Raw genomic sequence first — 24,555 nt, forward strand, 5'->3', positions numbered from 1 at the left:
CGCTCCGCCCCCTGTGAGCCTCGTGAGGAAAGCCCCCGCCCCCCCACAGCGCCATTGCCCCACCTCTAGGGGTCGCTCATTCCTGCTCTTTCTAATGCTCTGCTCTTCCATCCCTAGGACTCCATCCAGAAGTTTCCGAAGTTCTGTTTCCCGTTTGACATGGACAGGTAAGCGCTCTCTGAAGACCCCACAGTGTCTCTAGAATGTTCCCTTGATAGTCTGCTCTTTCAGAATGCAACGCCTGTGTGACGCGAGGGACAGCCCTGCTGGCGGATGCCTGAACCTGTGAGGATGCCTGAACCTGTAAGATCTGTGTGACCCGAGGGACTGCCCTGCTGGCGGATGCCTGAACCTGTAAGGTCTGTGTGACCCGAGGGACAGCCCTGCTGGCGGATGCCTGAACCTGTAAGATCGGTGTGACCCGAGGGACAGCCCTGCTGGCCGATGGCTGATCCTGTAAGGTCTGTGTGAGCCGAGGGACAGCCCTGCTGGCGGATGCCTGAACCTGTAAGATCTGTGAGACCCGAGGGACAGCCCTGCTGGCGGATACCTGAACCTGTGAAGATGCCTGTACCTGTAAGATCTGTGAGACCCGAGGGACAGCCCTGCTGGCGGATGCCTGAACCTGTGAAGATGCCTGTACCTGTAAGATCTGTGTGACCCGAGGGACTGCCCTGCTGGCGGATGCCTGAACCTGTAAGGTCTGTGTGACCCGAGGGACAGCCCTGCTGGCGGATGCCTGAACCTGTAAGATCGGTGTGACCCGAGGGACAGCCCTGCTGGCCGATGGCTGATCCTGTAAGGTCTGTGTGAGCCGAGGGACAGCCCTGCTGGCGGATGCCTGAACCTGTAAGAACTGTGAGACCCGAGGGACAGCCCTGCTGGCGGATGCCTGAACCTGTAAGATCGGTGTGACCCGAGGGACAGCCCTGCGGGCCGATGGCTGATCCTGTAAGGTCTGTGTGAGCCGAGGGACAGCCCTGCTGGCGGATGCCTGAACCTGTAAGGTCTGTGTGACCCGAGGGACATCCCTGCTGGCGGATGCCTGAACCTGTGAAGATGCCTGTACCTGTAAGATCTGTGAGACCCGAGGGACAGCCCTGCTGGCGGATGCCTGAACCTGTGAAGATGCCTGTACCTGCAAGATCTGTGTGACCCGAGGGGCAGCCCTGCTGGCGGATGCCTGAACCTGTGAGGATGATGCCTGTACCTGTAAGATCTGTGAGACCCGAGGGACAGCCCTGCTGGTGGATGCCTGAACCTGTGAGGATGATGCCTGTACCTGTAAGATCTGTGAGACCCGAGGGACAGCCCTGCTGGCGGATGCCTGAACCTGTGAAGATGCCTGTACCTGTAAGATCTGTGTGACCCGAGGGACAGCCCTGCTGGCGGATGCCTGAACCTGTGAAGATGCCTGTACCTGTAAGATCTGTGTGACCCGAGGGACAGCCCTGCTGGCGGATGCCTGAACCTGTGAAGATGCCTGTACCTGTAAGATCTGTGTGACCCGAGGGACAGCCCTGCTGGCAGATGCCTGAACCTGTAAGGTCTGTGTGACCCGAGGGACAGCCTTGCTGGCAGATGCCTGAACCTGTAAGAATGCCTGAACCTGTAAGAGCTCTGTGACCTGATGGGTAGTCCTGCTGGTGGATGCCTGAACCTGTAAGATCTGTGAGACCTGAGGGACAGCCCTGCTGGTGGATGCCTGAACCTGTGAGGATGATGCCTGTACCTGTAAGATCTGTGAGACCCGAGGGACAGCCCTGCTGGCGGATGCCTGAACCTGTGAAGGTGCCTGTACCTGTAAGATCTGTGTGACCCGACGGACAGCCCTGCTGGCAGATGCCTGTGTGACCCGAGGGACAGCCCTGCTGGCAGATGCCTCAACCTGTAAGGTCTGTGTGACCCGAGGGACAGCCCTGCTGGCAGATGCCTGAACCTGTAAGGTCTGTGTGACCCGAGGGACAGCCCTGCTGGCGGATGCCTAAACCTGTAAGGTATGTGTGACCCGAGGGACAGCCCTGCTGGCAGATGCCTGAACCTGTAAGATCTGTGTGACCCGAGGGACAGCCCTGTTGGCGGATGCCTGAATCTGTAAGGGTGCCTGTACCTGTAAGATCTGTGTGACCCGAGGGACAGCCCTGCTGGCGGATGCCTGAACCTGTAAGGGTGCCTGTACCTGTAAGATCTGTGTGACCCGAGGGACAGCCCTGCTGGCGGATGCCTGAACCTCTAAGGTCTGTGTGACCCGAAGGACAGCCCTGCTGGCGGATGCCTAAACCTGTAAAGTATGTGTGACCCGAGGGACAGCCCTGCTGGCAGATGCCTGAACCTGTAAGATCTGTGTGACCCGAGGGACAGCCCTGTTGGCAGATGCCTGAATCTGTAAGGGTGCCTGTACCTGTAAGATCTGTGTGACCCGAGGGACAGCCCTGCTGGCGGATGCCTGAACCTGTAAGGGTGCCTGTACCTGTAAGATCTGTGTGACCCGAGGGACAGCCCTGCTGGCGGATGCCTAAACCTGTAAGGTATGTGTGACCCGAGGGACAGCCCTGCTGGCAGATGCCTGAACCTGTAAGATCTGTGTGACCCGAGGGACAGCCCTGTTGGCGGATGTCTGAATCTGTAAGGGTGCCTGAACCTGTAAGATCTGTGTGACCCGAGGGACAGCCCTGCTGGTGGATGTCTGAACCTGTAAGGTCTGTGTGACCCGAGGGACAGCCCTGCTGGCGGATGCCTGAACCTGTGAAGATGCCTGTACCTGTAAGATCTGTGAGACCCGAGGGACAGCCCTGCTGGCGGATGCCTGAACCTGTGAAGATGCCTGTACCTGTAAGATCTGTGTGACCCGTGGGACAGCTCTGCTGGCAGATGCCTGAACCTGTAAGGTCTGTGTGACCCGAGGGACAGCCCTGCTGGCAGACGCCTGAACCTGTGAAGATGCCTGTACCTGTAAGATCTGTGTGACCCGCGGGACAGCCCTGCTGGTGGATGCCTGAACCTGTGAGGATGATGCCTGTACCTGTAAGATCTGTGTGACCCGAGGGACAGCCCTGCTGGCGGATGCCTGAACCTGTGAAGATGCCTGTACCTGTAAGATCTGTTTGACACGTGGGACAGCCCTGCTGGCGGATGCCTGAACCTGTGAAGATGCCTGTACCTGTAAGATCTGTGAGACCCGAGGGACAGCCCTGCTGGCGGATGCCTGAACCTGTGAGGTCTGTGTGACCAGAGGGACAGCCCTGCTGGCGGATGCCTGAACCTGTGAGGATGATACCTGTACCTGTAAGATCTGTGTGACCCGAGGGACAGCCCTGCTGGCGGATGCCTGAACCTGTGAAGATGCCTGTACCTGTAAGATCTGTGTGACCCGAGGGACAGCCCTGCTGGCAGATGCCTGAACCTGTAAGGTCTGTGTAACCCGAGGGACAGCCCTGCTGGCAGATGCCTGAACCTGTAAGGTCTGTGTGACCCGAGGGACAGCCCTGCTGGCAGATGCCTGAACCTGTAAGATCTGTGTGACCCGAGGGACAGCCCTGTTGGCAGATGCCTGAATCTGTAAGGGTGCCTGTACCTGTAAGATCTGTGTGACCCGAGGGACAGCCCTGCTGGCGGATGCCTGAACCTGTAAGGGTGCCTGTACCTGTAAGATCTGTGTGACCCGAGGGACAGCCCTGCTGGCGGATGCCTAAACCTGTAAGGTATGTGTGACCCGAGGGACAGCCCTGCTGGCAGATGCCTGAACCTGTAAGATCTGTGTGACCCGAGGGACAGCCCTGTTGGCGGATGTCTGAATCTGTAAGGGTGCCTGAACCTGTAAGATCTGTGTGACCCGAGGGACAGCCCTGCTGGTGGATGTCTGAACCTGTAAGGTCTGTGTGACCCGAGGGACAGCCCTGCTGGCGGATGCCTGAACCTGTGAAGATGCCTGTACCTGTAAGATCTGTGAGACCCGAGGGACAGCCCTGCTGGCGGATGCCTGAACCTGTGAAGATGCCTGTACCTGTAAGATCTGTGTGACCCGTGGGACAGCTCTGCTGGCGGATGCCTGAACCTGTGAAGATGCCTGTACCTGTAAGATCTGTGTGACCCGAGGGACAGCCCTGCTGGCAGATGCCTGAACCTGTAAGGTCTGTGTGACCCGAGGGACAGCCCTGCTGGCAGACGCCTGAACCTGTGAAGATGCCTGTACCTGTAAGATCTGTGTGACCCGCGGGACAGCCCTGCTGGTGGATGCCTGAACCTGTGAGGATGATGCCTGTACCTGTAAGATCTGTGTGACCCGAGGGACAGCCCTGCTGGCGGATGCCTGAACCTGTGAAGATGCCTGTACCTGTAAGATCTGTTTGACACGTGGGACAGCCCTGCTGGCGGATGCCTGAACCTGTGAAGATGCCTGTACCTGTAAGATCTGTGAGACCCGAGGGACAGCCCTGCTGGCGGATGCCTGAACCTGTGAGGTCTGTGTGACCAGAGGGACAGCCCTGCTGGCGGATGCCTGAACCTGTGAGGATGATACCTGTACCTGTAAGATCTGTGTGACCCGAGGGACAGCCCTGCTGGCGGATGCCTGAACCTGTGAAGATGCCTGTACCTGTAAGATCTGTGTGACCCGAGGGACAGCCCTGCTGGCAGATGCCTGAACCTGTAAGGTCTGTGTAACCCGAGGGACAGCCCTGCTGGCAGATGCCTGAACCTGTAAGAATGCCTGACCCTGTAAGATCTCTGTGACCCGATGGGTAGTCCTGCTGGCGGATGCCTGAACCTGTAAAATCGGTGTGACCCGAGGGACAGCCCTGCTGGCAGATGCCTGTGTGACCCGGGGGGCAGCCCTGCTGGCAGATGCCTGAACCTGTAAGGTCTGTGTGACCCGAGGGACAGCCCTGCTGGTGGATGCCTGAACCTGTAAGGTACGTGTGACCCGAGGGACAGCCCTGCTGGCAGATGCCCAAAACTTTAAGGATGCCTGAACCTGTAAGATCTGTGTGACCCGAGGGACAGCCTTGCTGGCGGATGCCTGAACCTGTAAGGTCTGTGTGACCCGAGGGACAGCTCTAAGATCTGTGTGACCCGAGGGACAGCCCTGCCTTCGGATGCCTGAACCTGTAAGGTCTGTGTGACCCGAAGGACAGCCCTGCCGGCGGATGCCTGAACCTGTAAGGTCTGTGTGACCCGAGGGACAGCCCTGCCGGCGGATGCCTGAACCTGTAAGGTCTGTGTGACCCGAGGGACAGCCCTGCCGGCGGATGCCTGAACCTGTAAGGTCTGTGTGACCCGAGGGACAGCCCTGCCGGCTGATGCCTGAACCTTTAAGGTCTGTGTGACCCGAGGGACAGCCCTGCCGGCGGATGCCTGAACCTGTAAGGTCTGTGTGACCCGAGGGACAGCCCTGCCGGCGGATGCCTGAACCTGTAAGGTCTGTGTGACCCGAGGGACAGCCCTGCCGGCAGATGCCTGAACCTGTAAGGTCTGTGTGACCCGAGGGACAGCCCTGCCGGCGGATGCCTGAACCTGTAAGGTCTGTGTGACCCGAGGGACAGCCCTGCCGGCTGATGCCTGAACCTGTAAGGTCTGTGTGACCCGAGGGACAGCCCTGCCGGCGGATGCCTGAACCTGTAAGGTCTGTGTGACCCGAGGGATAGCCCTGCCGGCAGATGCCTGAACCTGTAAGGTCTGTGTGACTGAGAGGCCCTCCTGCTGGCAGATGCCCGAACCTGTAAGATCTGTGTGACCCGAGGGACAGCCCTGCTGGCGGATGCCTGATCCTGTAAGATCTGTGTGACCCGAGGGACAGTCCTGCTGGCGGATGTCTGAACCTGTAAGATCTGTGTGACCCGAGGGACAGCCCTGCTAGCGGATGCCTGATCCTGTAAGATCTGTGTGACCCGAGGGACAGCCATGCTGGCGGTTGCCTGATCCTGTAAGGTCTGTGTGACCCGAGGGACAGCCCTGCTGGTGGATGCCTGAACCTGTAAGATCTGTGTGACCCGAGGGACAGCCCTGCTGGCGGATGCCTGAACCTGTAAGGTCTGTGTGACAGCCCTGCTGGCGGATGCCTGAACCTCTAAGATCTGTGTGACCCGAGGGACAGCCCTGCTGGAGGATGCCTGAACCTCTAAGATCTGTGTGACCCGAGGGGCAGCCCTGCTGGTGGATGCCTGAACCTGTAAGGTCTGTGTGACCCGAGGGACAGCCCTGCTGGCGGATGCCTGAACCTGTAAGGTATGTGTGACCCGAGGGATAGCCCTGCTGGCAGATGCCTGAACCTGTAAGGTCTGTGTGACCCGAGGGACAGCCCTGCTGGCAGATGCCTGAACCTGTAAGGTCTGTGTGACCCGAGGGACAGCCCTGCTGGCAGATGCCTGAACCTGTGAAGATGCCTGTACCTGTAAGATCTGTGTGACCCGCGGGACAGCCCTGCTGGTGGATGCCTGAACCTGTGAGGATGATGCCTGTACCTGTAAGATCTGTGTGACCCGAGGGACAGCCCTGCTGGCGGATGCCTGAACCTGTGAAGATGCCTGTACCTGTAAGATCTGTTTGACACGTGGGACAGCCCTGCTGGCGGATGCCTGAACCTGTGAAGATGCCTGTACCTGTAAGATCTGTGAGACCCGAGGGACAGCCCTGCTGGTGGATGCCTGAACCTGTGAGGTCTGTGTGACCAGAGGGACAGCCCTGCTGGCGGATGCCTGAACCTGTGAGGATGATACCTGTACCTGTAAGATCTGTGTGACCCGAGGGACAGCCCTGCTGGCGGATGCCTGAACCTGTGAAGATGCCTGTACCTGTAAGATCTGTGTGACCCGAGGGACAGCCCTGCTGGCAGATGCCTGAACCTGTAAGGTCTGTGTAACCCGAGGGACAGCCCTGCTGGCAGATGCCTGAACCTGTAAGAATGCCTGACCCTGTAAGATCTCTGTGACCCGATGGGTAGTCCTGCTGGCGGATGCCTGAACCTGTAAAATCGGTGTGACCCGAGGGACAGCCCTGCTGGCAGATGCCTGTGTGACCCGGGGGGCAGCCCTGCTGGCAGATGCCTGAACCTGTAAGGTCTGTGTGACCCGAGGGACAGCCCTGCTGGCAGATGCCTGAACCTGTAAGGTCTGTGTGACCCGAGGGACATCCCTGCTGGTGGATGCCTGAACCTGTAAGGTACGTGTGACCCGAGGGACAGCCCTGCTGGCAGATGCCCAAAACTTTTAAGGATGCCTGAACCTGTAAGGTCTGTGTGACCCGAGGGACAGCCCTGCTGGCGGATGCCTGAACCTCTAAGGTCTGTGTGACCCGAGGGACAGCCCTGCTGGCGGATGCCTGAACCTCTAAGGTCTGTGTGACCCGAGGGACAGCCCTGCCTTCGGATGCCTGAACCTCTAAGATCTGTGTGACCCGAGGGACAGCCCTGCCGGCGGATGCCTGAACCTGTAAGGTCTGTGTGACCCGAAGGACAGCCCTGCCGGCGGATGCCTGAACCTGTAAGGTCTGTGTGACCCGAGGGACAGCCCTGCCGGCGGATGCCTGAACCTGTAAGGTCTGTGTGACCCGAGGGACAGCCCTGCCGGCGGATGCCTGAACCTGTAAGGTCTGTGTGACCCGAGGGACAGCCCTGCCGGCTGATGCCTGAACCTTTAAGGTCTGTGTGACCCGAGGGACAGCCCTGCCGGCGGATGCCTGAACCTGTAAGGTCTGTGTGACCCGAGGGACAGCCCTGCCGGCGGATGCCTGAACCTGTAAGGTCTGTGTGACCCGAGGGACAGCCCTGCCGGCGGATGCCTGAACCTGTAAGGTCTGTGTGACCCGAGGGACAGCCCTGCCGGCGGATGCCTGAACCTGTAAGGTCTGTGTGACCCGAGGGACAGCCCTGCCGGCTGATGCCTGAACCTGTAAGGTCTGTGTGACCCGAGGGACAGCCCTGCCGGCGGATGCCTGAACCTGTAAGGTCTGTGTGACCCGAGGGATAGCCCTGCCGGCAGATGCCTGAACCTGTAAGGTCTGTGTGACTGAGAGGCCCTCCTGCTGGCAGATGCCCGAACCTGTAAGATCTGTGTGACCCGAGGGACAGCCCTGCTGGCGGATGCCTGATCCTGTAAGATCTGTGTGACCCGAGGGACAGTCCTGCTGGCGGATGTCTGAACCTGTAAGATCTGTGTGACCCGAGGGACAGCCCTGCTAGCGGATGCCTGATCCTGTAAGATCTGTGTGACCCGAGGGACAGCCATGCTGGCGGTTGCCTGATCCTGTAAGGTCTGTGTGACCCGAGGGACAGCCCTGCTGGTGGATGCCTGAACCTGTAAGATCTGTGTGACCCGAGGGACAGCCCTGCTGGCGGATGCCTGAACCTGTAAGGTCTGTGTGACAGCCCTGCTGGCGGATGCCTGAACCTCTAAGATCTGTGTGACCCGAGGGACAGCCCTGCTGGAGGATGCCTGAACCTCTAAGATCTGTGTGACCCGAGGGGCAGCCCTGCTGGTGGATGCCTGAACCTGTAAGGTCTGTGTGACCCGAGGGACAGCCCTGCTGGCGGATGCCTGAACCTGTAAGGTATGTGTGACCCGAGGGATAGCCCTGCTGGCAGATGCCTGAACCTGTAAGGTCTGTGTGACCCGAGGGACAGCCCTGCTGGCAGATGCCTGAACCTGTAAGGTCTGTGTGACCCGAGGGACAGCCCTGCTGGCAGATGCCTGAACCTGTGAAGATGCCTGTACCTGTAAGATCTGTGTGACCCGCGGGACAGCCCTGCTGGTGGATGCCTGAACCTGTGAGGATGATGCCTGTACCTGTAAGATCTGTGTGACCCGAGGGACAGCCCTGCTGGCGGATGCCTGAACCTGTGAAGATGCCTGTACCTGTAAGATCTGTTTGACACGTGGGACAGCCCTGCTGGCGGATGCCTGAACCTGTGAAGATGCCTGTACCTGTAAGATCTGTGAGACCCGAGGGACAGCCCTGCTGGTGGATGCCTGAACCTGTGAGGTCTGTGTGACCAGAGGGACAGCCCTGCTGGCGGATGCCTGAACCTGTGAGGATGATACCTGTACCTGTAAGATCTGTGTGACCCGAGGGACAGCCCTGCTGGCGGATGCCTGAACCTGTGAAGATGCCTGTACCTGTAAGATCTGTGTGACCCGAGGGACAGCCCTGCTGGCAGATGCCTGAACCTGTAAGGTCTGTGTAACCCGAGGGACAGCCCTGCTGGCAGATGCCTGAACCTGTAAGAATGCCTGACCCTGTAAGATCTCTGTGACCCGATGGGTAGTCCTGCTGGCGGATGCCTGAACCTGTAAAATCGGTGTGACCCGAGGGACAGCCCTGCTGGCAGATGCCTGTGTGACCCGGGGGGCAGCCCTGCTGGCAGATGCCTGAACCTGTAAGGTCTGTGTGACCCGAGGGACAGCCCTGCTGGCAGATGCCTGAACCTGTAAGGTCTGTGTGACCCGAGGGACATCCCTGCTGGTGGATGCCTGAACCTGTAAGGTACGTGTGACCCGAGGGACAGCCCTGCTGGCAGATGCCCAAAACTTTTAAGGATGCCTGAACCTGTAAGGTCTGTGTGACCCGAGGGACAGCCCTGCTGGCGGATGCCTGAACCTCTAAGGTCTGTGTGACCCGAGGGACAGCCCTGCTGGCGGATGCCTGAACCTCTAAGGTCTGTGTGACCCGAGGGACAGCCCTGCCTTCGGATGCCTGAACCTCTAAGGTCTGTGTGACCCGAGGGACAGCCCTGCCGGCGGATGCCTGAACCTGTAAGGTCTGTGTGACCCGAAGGACAGCCCTGCCGGCGGATGCCTGAACCTGTAAGGTCTGTGTGACCCGAGGGACAGCCCTGCCGGCGGATGCCTGAACCTGTAAGGTCTGTGTGACCCGAGGGACAGCCCTGCCGGCGGATGCCTGAACCTGTAAGGTCTGTGTGACCCGAGGGACAGCCCTGCCGGCTGATGCCTGAACCTTTAAGGTCTGTGTGACCCGAGGGACAGCCCTGCTGGTGGATGCCTGAACCTGTAAGGTCTGTGTGACCCGAGGGACAGCCATGCTGGAGGATGCCTGAACCTGTAAGGTATGTGTGACCTGAGGGATAGCCCTGCTGGCAGATGCCTGAACCTGTAAGGTCTGTGTGACTGAGAGGCCCTCCTGCTGGCAGATGCCCGAACCTGTAAGATCTGTGTGACCCGAGGGACAGCCCTGCTGGCGGATGCCTGATCCTGTAAGATCTGTGTGACCCGAGGGACAGTCCTGCTGGCGGATGTCTGAACCTGTAAGATCTGTGTGACCCGAGGGACAGCCCTGCTAGCGGATGCCTGATCCTGTAAGATCTGTGTGACCCGAGGGACAGCCATGCTGGCGGTTGCCTGATCCTGTAAGGTCTGTGTGACCCGAGGGACAGCCCTGCTGGTGGATGCCTGAACCTGTAAGATCTGTGTGACCCGAGGGACAGCCCTGCTGGCGGATGCCTGAACCTGTAAGGTCTGTGTGACAGCCCTGCTGGCGGATGCCTGAACCTCTAAGATCTGTGTGACCCGAGGGACAGCCCTGCTGGAGGATGCCTGAACCTCTAAGATCTGTGTGACCCGAGGGGCAGCCCTGCTGGTGGATGCCTGAACCTGTAAGGTCTGTGTGACCCGAGGGACAGCCCTGCTGGCGGATGCCTGAACCTGTAAGGTATGTGTGACCCGAGGGATAGCCCTGCTGGCAGATGCCTGAACCTGTAAGGTCTGTGTGACCTGAGGGATAGCCCTGCTGGCAGATGCCTGAACCTGTAAGGTCTGTGTGACTGAGAGGCCCTCCTGCTGGCAGATGCCTGAACCTGTAAGATCTGTGTGACCCGAGGGACAGCCCTGCTGGCGGATGCCTGATCCTGTAAGATCTGTGTGACCCGAGGGATAGTCCTGCTGGCAGATGCCTGATCCTGTAAGGCCTGTGTGACCCGAGAGACAGCCCTGCTGGCGGATGCCTGATCCTGTAAGATCTGTGTGACCCGAGGGATAGTCCTGCTGGCAGATGCCCGAACCTGTAAGATCTGTGTGACCCGAGGACAGCCCTGCTGGCGGATGCCTGAACCTGTAAGATCTGTGTGACCCGAGGGACAGCCCTGCTGGTGGATGCCTGAACCTGTAAGATCTGTGTGACCCGAGGGACAGCCCTGCTGGCGGATGCCTGAACCTGTAAGGTCTGTGTGACAGCCCTGCTGACGGATGCCTGAACCTCTAAGATCTGTGTGACCCGAGGGACAGCCCTGCTGGCGGATGCCTGAACCTCTAAGATCTGTGTGACCCGAGGGGCAGCCCTGCTGGTGGATGCCTGAACCTGTAAGGTCTGTGTGACCCGAGGACAGCCCTGCTGGCGGATGCCTGAACCTGTAAGATCTGTGACCCGAGGGACAGCCATGCTGGCGGATGCCTGAACCTTTAAGATCTGTGTGACCCGAGGGACAGCCCTGCTGGCAGATGCCTGAACCTGTAAGGTCTGTGTGACCCGAGGGACAGCCCTGCTGGCAGATGCCTGATCCTGTAAGGTCTGTGTGACCCGAGGGACAGCCCTGCTGGCGGATGCCTGATCCTGTAAGATCTGTGTGACCCGAGGGATAGTCCTGCTGGCAGATGCCCGAACCTGTAAGATCTGTGTGACCCGAGGACGGCCCTGCTGGCGGATGCCTGAACCTGTAAGATCTGTGTGACCCGAGGGACAGCCCTGCTGGTGGATGCCTGAACCTGTAAGATCTGTGTGACCCGAGGGACAGCTCTGCTGGCGGATGCCTGAACCTGTAAGGTCTGTGTGACAGCCCTGCTGACGGATGCCTGAACCTCTAAGATCTGTGTGACCCGAGGGACAGCCCTGCTGGCGGATGCCTGAACCTCTAAGATCTGTGTGACCCGAGGGGCAGCCCTGCTGGTGGATGCCTGAACCTGTAAGGTCTGTGTGACCCGAGGACAGCCCTGCTGGCGGATGCCTGAACCTGTAAGATCTGTGACCCGAGGGACAGCCATGCTGGTGGATGCCTGAACCTTTAAGATCTGTGTGACCCGAGGGACAGCCCTGCTGGCGGATGCCTGAACCTGTAAGGTCTGTGTGACCCGAGGGACAGCCCTGCTGGCGGATGCCTGAACCTCTAAGGTCTGTGTGACCCGAGGGACAGCCCTGCTGGCGGATGCCTGAACCTGTAAGGTCTGTGTGACCCGAGGGACAGCCCTGCTGGCGGATGCCTGAACCTGTAAGATCTGTGTGACCCGAGGACAGCCCTGCTGGCGGATGCCTGATCCTGTAAGATCTGTGTGACCCGAGGGAGAGCCCTGCTGGCGGATGCCTGAACCTGTAAGATCTGTGTGACCCGAGGGACAGCCCTGCTGGCGGATGCCTGAACCTTTAAGATCTGTGTGAGCCGAGGGACAGCCCTGCTGGCGGATGCCTGAACCTGTATGGTCTGTGTGACCCGAGGGACAGCCCTGCTGGCGGATGCCTGAACCTGTAAGGTATGTGTGACCTGAGGGATAGCCCTGCTGGCAGATGCCTGAACCTGTAAGGTCTGTGTGACTGAGAGGCCCTCCTGCTGGCAGATGCCCGAACCTGTAAGATCTGTGTGACCCGAGGGACAGCCCTGCTGGCGGATGCCTGAACCTGTAAGGTCTGTGTGACAGCCCTGCTGGCGGATGCCTGAACCTCTAAGATCTGTGTGACCCGAGGGACAGCCCTGCTGGCGGATGCCTGAACCTCTAAGATCTGTGTGACCCGAGGGGCAGCCCTGCTGGTGGATGCCTGAACCTGTAAGGTCTGTGTGACCCGAGGGACAGCCCTGCTGGCGGATGCCTGAACCTGTAAGGTATGTGTGACCCGAGGGATAGCCCTGCTGGCAGATGCCTGAACCTGTAAGGTCTGTGTGACCTGAGGGATAGCCCTGCTGGCAGATGCCTGAACCTGTAAGGTCTGTGTGACTGAGAGGCCCTCCTGCTGGCAGATGCCTGAACCTGTAAGATCTGTGTGACCCGAGGGACAGCCCTGCTGGCGGATGCCTGATCCTGTAAGATCTGTGTGACCCGAGGGATAGTCCTGCTGGCAGATGCCTGAACCTGTAAGATCTGTGTGACTGAGTGGCACTCCTGCTGGCGGACGCCTGAACTTGTAAGGATGCCTGATCCTGTAAGATATGTGTGACCCGAGGGACAGTCCTGCTGGCGGGTGCTTGAACCTGTAAGATCAGTGTGACCCGAGGGATAGCCCTACTGGCGGATGCCTGAACCTGTAAGATCTGTGTGACCCAAGGGATAGCCCTGCTGGCGGATGCCTGATCCAGTAAGGTCTGTGTGACCCGAGGGACAGTCCTGCTGGTGGATGCCTGAACCTGTAAGGTCTGTGTGACCCGAGGGACAGCCCTTCTGGTGGATGCCTGATCCTGTAAGATCTGTGTGACCCGAGGGATAGTCCTGCTGGCAGATGCCTGAACCTGTGACGATGCCTGAACCTGTAAGGTATGCATGACCCGAGGGATAGCCCTGCTGGCGGATGCCTGAACCTGTAAGATCTGTGTGACCCGAGGGATAGTCTTGCTGGCAGATGCCTGAACCTGTGAGGATGCCTGAACCTGTACGGTATGTATGACCCGAGGGATAGCCCTGCTGGCAGATGCCTGAACCTGTAAGGCATGTGTGACCCGAGGGATAGCCCTGCTGGTGGATGCATGAACCTGTAAGGATGCCTGACCTGTAAGATCTGTGTGACCCAAGGGATAGCCCTGCTGGCAGATGCTTGAACCTGTAAGGATGCCTGAACCTGTAAGGTCTGTGTGACCCGAGGGACAGCCCTGCTGGCGGATGCCTGAACCTGTAAGGTCTGTGTGACCCGAGGGACAGCCCTGCAGGCAGATGCCCGAACCTGTAAGGTATGTGTGACCTGAGGGATAGCCCTGCTGGCGGATGCCTGAACCTGTAAGGATGCCTGAACCTGTAAGGTCTGTGTGACTGAGAGGCCCTCCTGCTGGCAGATGCCTGAACCTGTAAGGTCCGTATGATCCGAGGGACAGCCCTGCTGGCGGATGCCTGGACCTGTAAGGTCTGTGTGACCTGAGGGACAGCCCTGCTGGCGGATGCCCGACCCTGTAAGGTATGTGTGACCTGAGGGATAGCCTTGCTGTTGGATGCCTGAACCTGTAAAGATGCCTGAACCTGTAAGGTCTGTGTGACTGAGAGGCCCTCCTGCTGGCAGATGCCTGAACCTGTAAGTTCTGTGTGATCCGAGGGACAGCCCTGCTGGCAGATGCCTGAACCTGTAAGGATGCTTGAACCTGTAAGATCTCTGTGACCTGAGGGGCAGCCCTGCTGGCGGATGCCTGAACCTGTACGGTCTGTGTGACTGAGAGGCCCTCCTGCTGGTGGGTGACTGAACCTGCAAGATCTGTGCACCTCAATGAATAGTTCTGCTGTCTCAGCCTGGAAGTTCTGTGTGAGACAAGTAAGAGCACTCCTCTCTGGGGCCTGTGATGTATGTACAGCCTGAGGACAATGCTGCTGTCTAAGCCTGTACAATCATTGCACCATTACAGACAGATCTGCTATGTAAGCCTCCAACATTCCTGTGACTTGATCAATATCTCTGACGGCCAAGCCTGTAAGATGTGGGTAACCTGATAGATATCTCTGACGGCCGAGCCTGTAAGATGTGTGTAACCTGATAGATATTTCTGATGGCCGGGCCTGTAAGATGTGTGACCTGATAGATCTCTCTGATGGCCGAGCCTATAAGATGTGTGTAACCTGATCGATATCTCTGAGGGGCGAGCCTGTAAGATTTGTGTAACCTGATAGATATCGCTGATGGCTGAGCCTGTAAGATGTGTGTAACCTGATAGATATATTTGATGGCCGAGCCTGTAAGATGTGTGTAACCTGATAGATATCTCTGAGGGCCGAGCCTGTAAGATGTGTGTAACCTGATAGATATCTCTGATGGTCGAGCCTGTAAGATGTGTGTAGCCTGATAGATATCTCTGAGGGCCGAGTCTGTAAGATGTGTGTAACTTGATAGATATCTCTTTCGTCTGAGGCCATAAGGCCTATGTAACATTAGGGATGGCTCTGTCCTATAAGCCTGTGGGGCCTGTTTACCAGAGTGATAGCTCTGGTGACTGAGCCTGTAAAGTCTGTGTAACCTGAGCCAATAGGATCTGTGTAACATGGGGTACAGCTCTGTTGTCTGCAGCTATATGGTCAGTGTAATCTCAGAGATAGCTCCGGTGACTAAGCCTGTAATGTCTGCGGCTACATGGTGGGTCTCTGTAACCTGAGGGATAGCACTGTTGCCTGAGGCTGTAAGGTTGGTGGAGCCTGTGAGATAGCGCTGCTTTCTGAAGCTGTGGAATCTGTATAAACTGAGAGAGAACTCTGCTGTCTGTGCTGGAAGAGCCGTGTAACCCGAGGGATAGCTCTGCTGGAAGGTCTGTGTAACCTGAGGGATAACACTGGTCCCTGAGGCTGTAAGGTTGGTGGAGACCGTGAGATAGTGCTGCTTTCTGAGCCTGTGGAATCTGTATAAACTGAGAGAGAACTCTGCTGTCTATGCTGGAAGAGCCATGTAACCCGAGGGATAGCTCTGCTGGAAGGCCTGTGTAACCTGATGGATAGCAGTGTTGCCTGAGGCTGTACGGCTGGTGTAACCCATGAGATAGCGTTGCTTTCTGATCCTGTGAAATCTGTATAAACTGAGAGAGAACTCTGCTGTCTGTGCTGGAAGACCCGTGTAACCCTAGGGATAGCTCTGCTGGAAGGTCTGTGTAACCTGAGGAATAGCACTGTTGCCTGAGGCTGTAAGGTTGGTGTAGCCCTTGAGATAGCGTTGATTTCTGAGCCTGTGGAATTTGTATAAACTGAGAGAGAACTCTGCTGTCTGTGCTTGGAAGAGCTGTGTAACCCGAAGGATAGCTCTGCTGGAAGGTCTGTGTAACCTGAGGGAAGGCACTGTTGCATGAGGCTGTAAGGTTGGTGGAGCCTGTACAGATAGCGCTGCTTTATGATTCTGTGGAATCTGTATAAACTGAGAGAGAACTCTTCTGTCTGTGCTGGAAGAGCTGTGTAACCCGAGGGATAGCTCTGCTGGAAGGTCAGTGTAACCTGAGGGATAGCACTGTTGCCTGAGGCTGTAAGGTTGCTGTACCCTGAGAGATAGTGCTGCTTTCTAGCCTGTGGAATCTGTATAAACTGAGAGAGAACTCTTCTGTCTGTGCTGGAAGAACTGTGTAACCCGAGGGATAGCTCTGCTGGAAGGTCAGTGTAACCCGAGGAATAGCACTGTTGCCTGAGGCTGTAAGGTTGGTGGAGCCCGTGAGATAACGCTGCTTTCTGAGCCTGTGGAATCTGTATAAACTGAGAGAGAATTCTGCTGTCTGCTGGAAGAGCCATGTAACCCGAGGGATAGCTCTGCTGGAAGGTCTGTGTAACCAGAGGGATAGCACTGTTGCCTGAGGCTGTGAGGTGGGTGGAGCCCATGAGATAGCGCTGTTTTCTGAGCCTGTGGAATCTGTATAAACTGAGAGAGAACTCTGCTGTCTGTGCTGGAAGAGCCGTGTAACCCGAGGGATAGCTCTGCTGGAGGGTCTCTGTAACCTGAGGGATAACACTGTTGCCTGAGGCTGTAAAGTTGGTGGAGCCTGTGAGATAGTGCTGCTTTCTGAGCCTGTGGAATCTGTATAAACTGAGAGAGAACTCTGCTGTCTGTGTTGGAAGAGCTGTGTAACCCGAGGGATACCTCTGCTGGAAGGTCTGTGTAACCTTACAGATAGCACTGTGGCCTGAGGCTGTAAGGTTGGTGGAGCCCGTGTGATAGCGCTGCTTTCTGGGCCTATGAGAGAACTCTGCTGTCTGTGCTGGAAGAGCCATGTAACCTGAGGGATAGCTCTGCTGGAAGGTCTGTGTAACCTGAGGAATAGCACTGTTGCCTGAGGCTATAAGGTTGGTGTAGCCTGTGAGATAGCGCTGCCTTCTGAGCCTGTGGAATCTGTATAAACTGAGAGAGAATTCTGCTGTCTGTGCTTGGAAGAGCTGTGTAACCGAAGGATAGCTCTGCTGGAAGGTCTGTGTAACCTGAGGGATGCCACTGTTGCATGAGGCTGTAAGGTTGGTGTAGCCTGAGAACCAGTGCTGCTTTCTGAGCCTGTGGAATCTGTATAAACTGAGAGAGAACTCTGCTGTCTGTGCTGGAAGAGCCGTGTAACCCGAGGGATAGCTCTGCTGGAAGGTCTGTGTAACCTGAGGAATAGCACTGTTGCCTGAGACTGTAAGGTTGGTGGAACCCGTGAGATAGCGCTGCTTTCTGAGCCTGTGGAATCTGTATAAACTGAGAGAGAACTCTGCTGTCTGTGCTGGAAGAGCCGTGTAACCTGAGGGATAGCTCTGCTGGAAGGTCTGTGTAACCTAAGGGATAACACTGTTGCCTGAGGCTGTAAGGTTGGTGGAGCATGTGAGATAGTGCTGCTTTCTGAGCCTGTGGAATCTGTATAACCTGAGGGAGAACTCTGCTGTCTGTGTTGAAAGAGCCGTGTAACCCGAGGGATAGCTCTGCTGGAAGGTCTGTGTAACCTGACGGATAGCACTGTTGTCTGAGGCTGTAAGGTTGGAGGAGCCCGTGTGATAGCGCTGCTTTCTGGGCCTGTGAGAGAACTCTGCTGTCTGTGCTGGAAGAGCCATGTAACCTGAGGGATAGCTCTGCTGGAAGGTCTGTGTAACCTGACGAATAGCACTGTTACCTGAGGCTGTAAGGTTGGTGTAGCCCGTGAGATAGCGCTGCTTTCTGAGCCTGTGGAATCTGTATAAACTGAGAGAGAATTCTGCTGTCTGTCCTTGGAAGAGTTGTGTAACCCGAAGGATAGCTCTGCTGGAAGGTCTGTGTAACCTGAGGGATGGCACTGTTGCATGAGGCTGTAAGGTTGGTGTAGCCTGAGAGACAGCGCTGCTTTCTGAGCCTGTGGAATCTGTATAAACTGAGAGAGAACTCTGCTGTCTGTGCTGGAAGAGCCGTGTAACCCGAGGGATAATAATAGCTTTGCTGGAAGGTCTGTGTAACCTGAGGGATAGCACTGTTGCCTGAGGCTGTAAGGTTGGTTTAGCCCATGAGATAGCGCTGCTTTCTGAGCCTGTGGAGTCTGTATAAGCTGAGAGAGAACTCTGCTGTCTGTGCTTGGAAGAGCTGTGTAACCCGAGGGATAGCTCTGCTGGAAGGTCAGTGTAACCTGATGAATAGCACTGTTGCCTGAGGCTGTAAGGTTGGTGTAGCCTGAGAGATAGTGCTGCTTTCTGAGCCTGTGGAATCTGTATAAACTGAGAGAGAACTCTGCTGTCTGTGCTGGAAGAGCCATGTAACCCGAGGTATAGCTCTGCTGGAAGGTCTCTGTAACCTGACGGATAGCACTGTTGCCTGAGGCTGTAAGGTTGGGGTAGCCCATGAGATGGCACTGCTTTCTGAGCCTTTGAGAGAACTCTGCTGTCTGTGCTGGAAGAGCCATGTAACCTGAGGGATAGCTCTGCTGGAAGGTCTGTGTAACCTGAGGGATGGCACTGTTGCATGAGGCTGTAAGGTTGGTGTAGCCTGAGAGACAGCGCTGCTTTCTGAGCCTGTGGAATCTGTATAAACTGAGAGAGAACTCTGCTGTCTGTGCTGGAAGAGCCGTGTAACCCGAGGGATAGCTTTGCTGGAAGGTCTGTATAACCTGAGGGATAGCACTGTTGCCTGAGGCTGTAAGGTTGGTCTAGCCCATGAGATAGCGCTGCTTTCTGAGCCTGTGGAATCTGTATAAACTGAGAGAGAACTCTGCTGTCTGTGCTTGGAAGAGCTGTGTAACCCGAGGGATAGCTCTGCTGGAAGGTCAGTGTAACCTGATGAATAGCACTGTTGCCTGAGGCTGTAAGGTTGGTGTAGCCTGAGAGATAGTGATGCTTTCTGAGCCTGTGGAATCTGTATAAACTGAGAGAGAACTCTGCTGTCTGTGCTGGAAGAGCCATGTAACCCGAGGTATAGCTCTGCTGGAAGGTCTGTGTAACCTGACGGATAGCACTGTTGCCTGAGGCTGTAAGGTTGGGGTAGCCCATGAGATGGCGCTGCTTTCTGAGCCTGTGAGATAACTCTGCTGTCTGTGCTGGAAGAGCCATGTAACCTGAGGGATAGCTCTGCTAGAAGGTCTGTGTAACCTGAAGGATGGCACTGTTGCATGAGGCTGTAAGGTTGGTGTAGCCCTTGAGATACCGCTGCTTTCTTAGCCTGTGGAATCTGTATAAACTGAGAGAGAACTCTGCTGTCTGTGCTGGAAGAGCCATGTAACCCGAGGGATAGCTCTGCTGGAAGGTCTGTGTAACCTGACGGATAGCACTGTTGCCTGAGGCTGTACGGTTGGGGTAACCCATGAGATGGCACTACTTTCTGAGCCTGTGAGAGAGCTCTGCTGTCTGTGCTGGAAGAGCCATGTAACCAGAGGGATAGCTCTGCTGGAAGGTCTGTGTAACCTTTCGGTTAGCACTGTTGTCTGAGGCTGTAAGGTTGGTGGAGCCCGTGTGATAGCTCTGCTTTCTGAGCCTGTAGAATCAGTATAAACTGAGAGAGAACTCTGCTGTCTGTGCCTCAAAGAACTGTGTAACCCGAGGGATAGCTCTGCTGGAAGGTCTGTGTAACCTGAGGGATAGCACTGTTCCCTGAGGCTGTAAGGATGGTGTAGCCCGCGAGATAGCGCTGCTTTCTGAGCCTGTGGAATCTGTATAAACTGAGAGAGAACTCTGCTGTCTGTGCTTTGAAGAGCTGTGTAACCCGAGGGATAGCTCTGCTGAAAGGTCAGTGTTACCTGAGTGATAGCACTGTTGCCTGAGGCTGTAAAGTTGGTGTGACCCGTGAGATAGCGCTGCTTTCTGAGCCTGTGGAATCTGTATAAACTGAGAGAGAACACTGCTTTCTGTGCTGGAAGAGCCATGTAACCCGAGGGATAGCTTTGCTTGAAGGTCTGTGTAACCTGAGGGATAGCACTGTTGCCTGAGGCTGGAAGGTTGGTGAAGCCCATGAGATAATGCTGCTTTCTGAGCCTGTGGAATCTGTATAAACTGAGAGAAAACTCTGCTGTCTGTGCTGGAAGAGCCGTTTAACCCGAGGGATAGCTCTGCTGGAAGGTCAGTGTAAACTGAGGAATAACACTGTTGCCTGAGGCTGCAAGGTTGGTGAAGCCCGTGAGATAATGCTGCTTTCTGAGCCTGTGGAATCTGTATAAACTGAGAGAAAACTCTGCTGTCTGTGCTGGAAGAGCCGTTTAACCCGAGGGATAGCTCTGCTGGAAGGTCAGTGTAACCTGAGGAATAACACTGTTGCCTGAGGCTGCAAGGTTGGTGAAGCCCGTGAGATAATGCTGCTTTCTGAGCCTGTGGAATCTGTATAAACTGAGAGAGAACTCTGCTGTCTGTGCTGGAAGAGCCGTGTAACCCGAGGGATAGCTCTGCTGGAAGGTCTGTGTAACATGAGGGATAGCACTGTTGCCTGAGAATGTAAGGTAGGTGGAGCCCGTGAGATAAGGCTGCTTTCTGAGCCTGTGGAATCTGTATAAACTGAGAGAGTACTCTGCTGTCTGTGCTGGAAGAGCTGTGTAACCCGAGGGATAGCTCTGCTGGAAGGTCAGTGTAACCTGAGGAATAGCACTGTTGCCTGAGGCTGTAAGGTTGGTGGAACCCGTGAGATAGCGCTGCTTTCTGAGCCTGTGGAATCTGTATAAACTGAGAGAGAACTCTGCTGTCTGTGCTGGAAGAGCCATGTAACCTGAGGGATAGCTCTGCTGGAAGGTCTGTGTAACCTGAGGGATAACACTGTTGCCTGAGGCTGTAAGGTTGGTGGAGCCTGTGAGATAGTGCTGCTTTCTGAGCCTGTGGAATCTGTATAAACTGAGAGAGAACTCTTCCGTCTGTGCTGGAAGAGCTGTGTAACCCGAGGGATAGCTCTGCTGGAAGGTCAGTGTAACCCGAGGAATAGCACTGTTGCCTGAGGCTGTAAGGTTGGTGGAGCCCGTGAGATAACGCTGCTTTCTGAGCCTGTGGAATCTGTATAAACTGAGAGAGAATTCTGCTGTCTGCTGGAAGAGCCATGTAATCCGAGGGATAGCTCTGCTGGAAGGTCTGTGTAACCTGAGGGATAGCAAGGTTGCCTGAGGCTGTGAGGTGGGTGGAGCCCATGAGATAGCGCTGTTTTCTGAGCCTGTGGAATCTGTATAAACTGTGAGAGAACTCTGCTGTCTGTGCTGGAAGAGCCGTGTAACCCGAGGGATAGCTCTGCTGGAAGATCAGTGTAACCTGAGGAATAGCACTGTTGCCTGAGGCTGTAAGGTTGGTGGAGCCCGTGAGATAGCGCTGCTTTCTGAGCCTGTGGAATCTGTATAAACTAAGAGAGAACTCTGCTGTCTGTGCTGGAAGAGCCGTGTAACCCGAGGGATAGCACTGTTGCCTGAGGCTGTAAGGTTGGTGGAGCCTGTGAGATAGTGCTGCTTTCTGAGCCTGTGGAATCTGTATAAACTGAGAGAGAACTCTGCTGTCTGTGCTGGAAGAGCCAGGTAACCCGAGGGATAGCTCTGCTGGAAGGTCTGTGTAACCTGACGGATAGCACTGTTGCCTGAGGCTGTAAGGTTGGGGTAGCCCATGAGATGGGATAGCTCTGCTGGAAGGTCTGTGTAACCTGAGGGATAGCACTGTTGTCTGAGGCTGTAAGGTTGGTGGAGCCCGTGAGATAGCGCTGCTTTCTGAGCCTGTAGAATCGGTTTAAACTGAGAGAGAACTCTGCTGTCTGTGCCTCAAAGAACTGTGTAACCCGAGGGATAGCTCTGCTGGAAGGTCTGTGTAACCTTAGGGATAGCACTGTTCCCTGAGGCTGTAAGGTTGGTGTAGCCTGTGAGATAGCGCTGCTTTCTGAGCCTGTGGAATCTGTATAAACTGAGAGAGAACTCTGCTGTCTGTGCTTGGAAGAGCTGTGTAACCCGAGGGATAGCTCTGCTGAAAGGTCAGTGTTACCTGAGTGATGGCACTGTTGCCTGAGGCTGTAAGGTTGGTGTAACCCGTGAGATAGCGCTGCTTTCTGAGCCTGTGGAATCTGTATAAACTGAGAGAGAACTCTGCTTTCTGTGCTGGAAGAGCTATATAACCCGAGGGATAGCTTTGCTTGAAGGTCTGTGTAACCTGAGGGATAGCACTGTTGCCTGAGGCTGCAAGGTTGGTGAAACCCGTGAGATAATGCTGCTTTCTGAGCCTGTGGAATCTGTATAAACTGAGAGAGAACTCTGCTGTCTGTGCTGGAAGAGCCATGTAACCTGAGGGATAGCTCTGCTGGAAGGTCTGTGTAACATGAGGGATAGCACTGTTGCCTGAGAATGTAAGGTAGGTGGAGCCCGTGAGATAACGCTGCTTTCTGAGCCTGTGGAATCTGTATAAACTGAGAGAGTACTCTGCTGTCTGTGCTGGAAGAGCTATGTAACCCGAGGGATAGCTCTGCTGGAAGGTCAGTGTAACCTGAGGAATAGCACTGTTGCCTGAGGCTGTAAGGTTGGTGGAACCCGTGAGATAGCGCTGCTTTCTGAGCCTGTGGAATCTGTATAAACTGAGAGAGAACTCTGCTGTCTGTGCTGGAAGAGCCATGTAACCTGAGGGATAGCTCTGCTGGAAGGTCTGTGTAACCTGAGGGATAACACTGTTGCCTGAGGCTGTAAGATTGGTGGAGCTTGTGAGATAGTGCTGCTTTCTGAGCCTGTGGAATCTGTATAACCTGAGGGAGAACTCTGCTGTCTGTGTTGAAAGAGCCGTGCAACCCGAGGGATAGCTCTGCTGGAAGGTCTGTGTAACCTGATGGATAGCACTGTTGTCTGAGGCTGTAAGGTTGGTGGAGCCCGTGTGATAGCGCTGCTTTCTGGGCCTGTGAGAGAACTCTGCTGTCTGTGCTGGAAGAGCCATGTAACCTGAGGGATAGCTCTGCTGGAAGGTCTGTGTAATATGACGAATAGCACTGTTGCCTGAGGCTGTAAGGTTGGTGGAGCCCGTGTGATAGCGCTGCTTTCTGGGCCTGTGAGAGAACTCTGCTATCTGTGCTTGGAAGAGCTGTGTAACCCGAGGGATAGCTCTGCTGGAAGGTCTGTGTAACCTGACGAATAGCACTTTTGCCTGAGGCTGTAAGGTTGGTGTAGCCCGTGAGATAGCGCTGCTTTCTGAGCCTGTGGAATCTGTATAAACTGAGAGAGAATTCTGCTGTCTGTGCTTGGAAGAGCTGTGTAACCCGAAGGATAGCTCTGCTGGAAGGTCAGTGTAACCTGAGGGATAGCACTGTTGCCTGAGGCTGTAAGGTTGCTGTACCCTGAGAGATAGCGCTGCTTTCTGAGCCTGTGGAATCTGTATAAACTGAGAGAGAATTCTGCTGTCTGCTGGAAGAGCCATGTAACCCGAGGGATAGCTCTGCTGGAAGGTCTGTGTAACCCCGGGATAGCACTGTTGCCTGAGGCTGTGAGGTGGGTGGAGCCCATGAGATAGCGCTGTTTTCTGAGCCTGTGGAATCTGTATAAACTGAGAGAGAACTCTGCTGTCTGTGCTGGAAGAGCCGTGTAACCCGAGGGATAGCTTTGCTGGAAGGTCTGTGTAACCTGAGGGATAGCACTGTTGCCTGAGGCTGTAAGGTTGGTGTAGCCTGAGAGATAGTGCTGCTTTCTGAGCCTGTGGAATCTGTATAAACTGAGAGAGAACTCTGCTGTCTGTGCTGGAAGAGCCATGTAACCCGAGGGATAGCTCTGCTGGAAGATCAGTGTAACCTGAGGAATAGCACTGTTGCCTGAGGCTGTAAGGTTGGGGTAGCCCATGAGATGGCGCTGCTTTCTGAGCCTGTGAGAGAACTCTGCTGTCTGTGCTGGAAGAGCCATGTAACCTGAGGGATAGCTCTGCTAGAAGGTCTGTGTAACCTGAGGGATGGCACTGTTGCATGAGGCTGTAAGGTTGGTGTAGCCCGTGAGATACCGCTGCTTTCTTAGCCTGTGGAATCTGTATAAACTGAGAGAGAACTCTGCTGTCTGTGCTGGAAGAGCCGTGTAACCCGAGGGATAGCTCTGCTGGAAGATCAGTGTAACCTGCGGAATAGCACTGTTGCCTGAGGCTGTAAGGTTGGTGGAGCCTGTGAGATAGCGCTGCTTTCTGAGCCTGTAGAATCGGTTTAAACTGAGAGAGAACTCTGCTGTCTGTGCCTCAAAGAACTGTGTAACCCGAGGGATAGCTCTGCTGGAAGGTCTGTGTAACCTGAGGGATAGCACTGTTCCCTGAGGCTGTAAGGTTGGTGTAGCCTGTGAGATAGCGCTGCTTTCTGAGCCTGTGGAATCTGTATAAACTGAGAGAGAACTCTGCTGTCTGTGCTTGGAAGAGCTGTGTAACCCGAGGGATAGCTCTGCTGAAAGGTCAGTGTTACCTGAGTGATAGCACTGTTGCCTGAGGCTGTAAGGTTGGTGTAACCCGTGAGATAGCGCTGCTTTCTGAGCCTGTGGAATATGTATAAACTGAGAGAGAACTCTGCTGTCTGTGCTGGAAGAGCCATGTAACCCGA

General features: G+C 55.7%; 1 protein-coding gene across 2 annotated transcripts in view; it reads left to right on the forward strand.

The window, feature by feature from the left end:
* DENND1C (DENN domain containing 1C) overlaps nucleotides 1-24,555 on the forward strand; it is a 652,034-nt gene that overhangs the window by 322,672 nt on the left and 304,807 nt on the right. For both annotated transcript variants that reach the window (XM_069604349.1, XM_069604348.1), the window contains exon 4: nucleotides 118-167. In XM_069604349.1, the coding sequence (XP_069460450.1) occupies nucleotides 118-167 (50 nt within the window). The remainder of the gene's footprint in view (nucleotides 1-117; nucleotides 168-24,555) is intronic.

This window comes from Ambystoma mexicanum, chromosome 3q (genome assembly GCF_040938575.1).
Source record: "Ambystoma mexicanum isolate Mex_15411 chromosome 3q, UKY_AmexF1_1, whole genome shotgun sequence".
Taxonomy (NCBI): Eukaryota; Metazoa; Chordata; class Amphibia; order Caudata; family Ambystomatidae; genus Ambystoma; species Ambystoma mexicanum.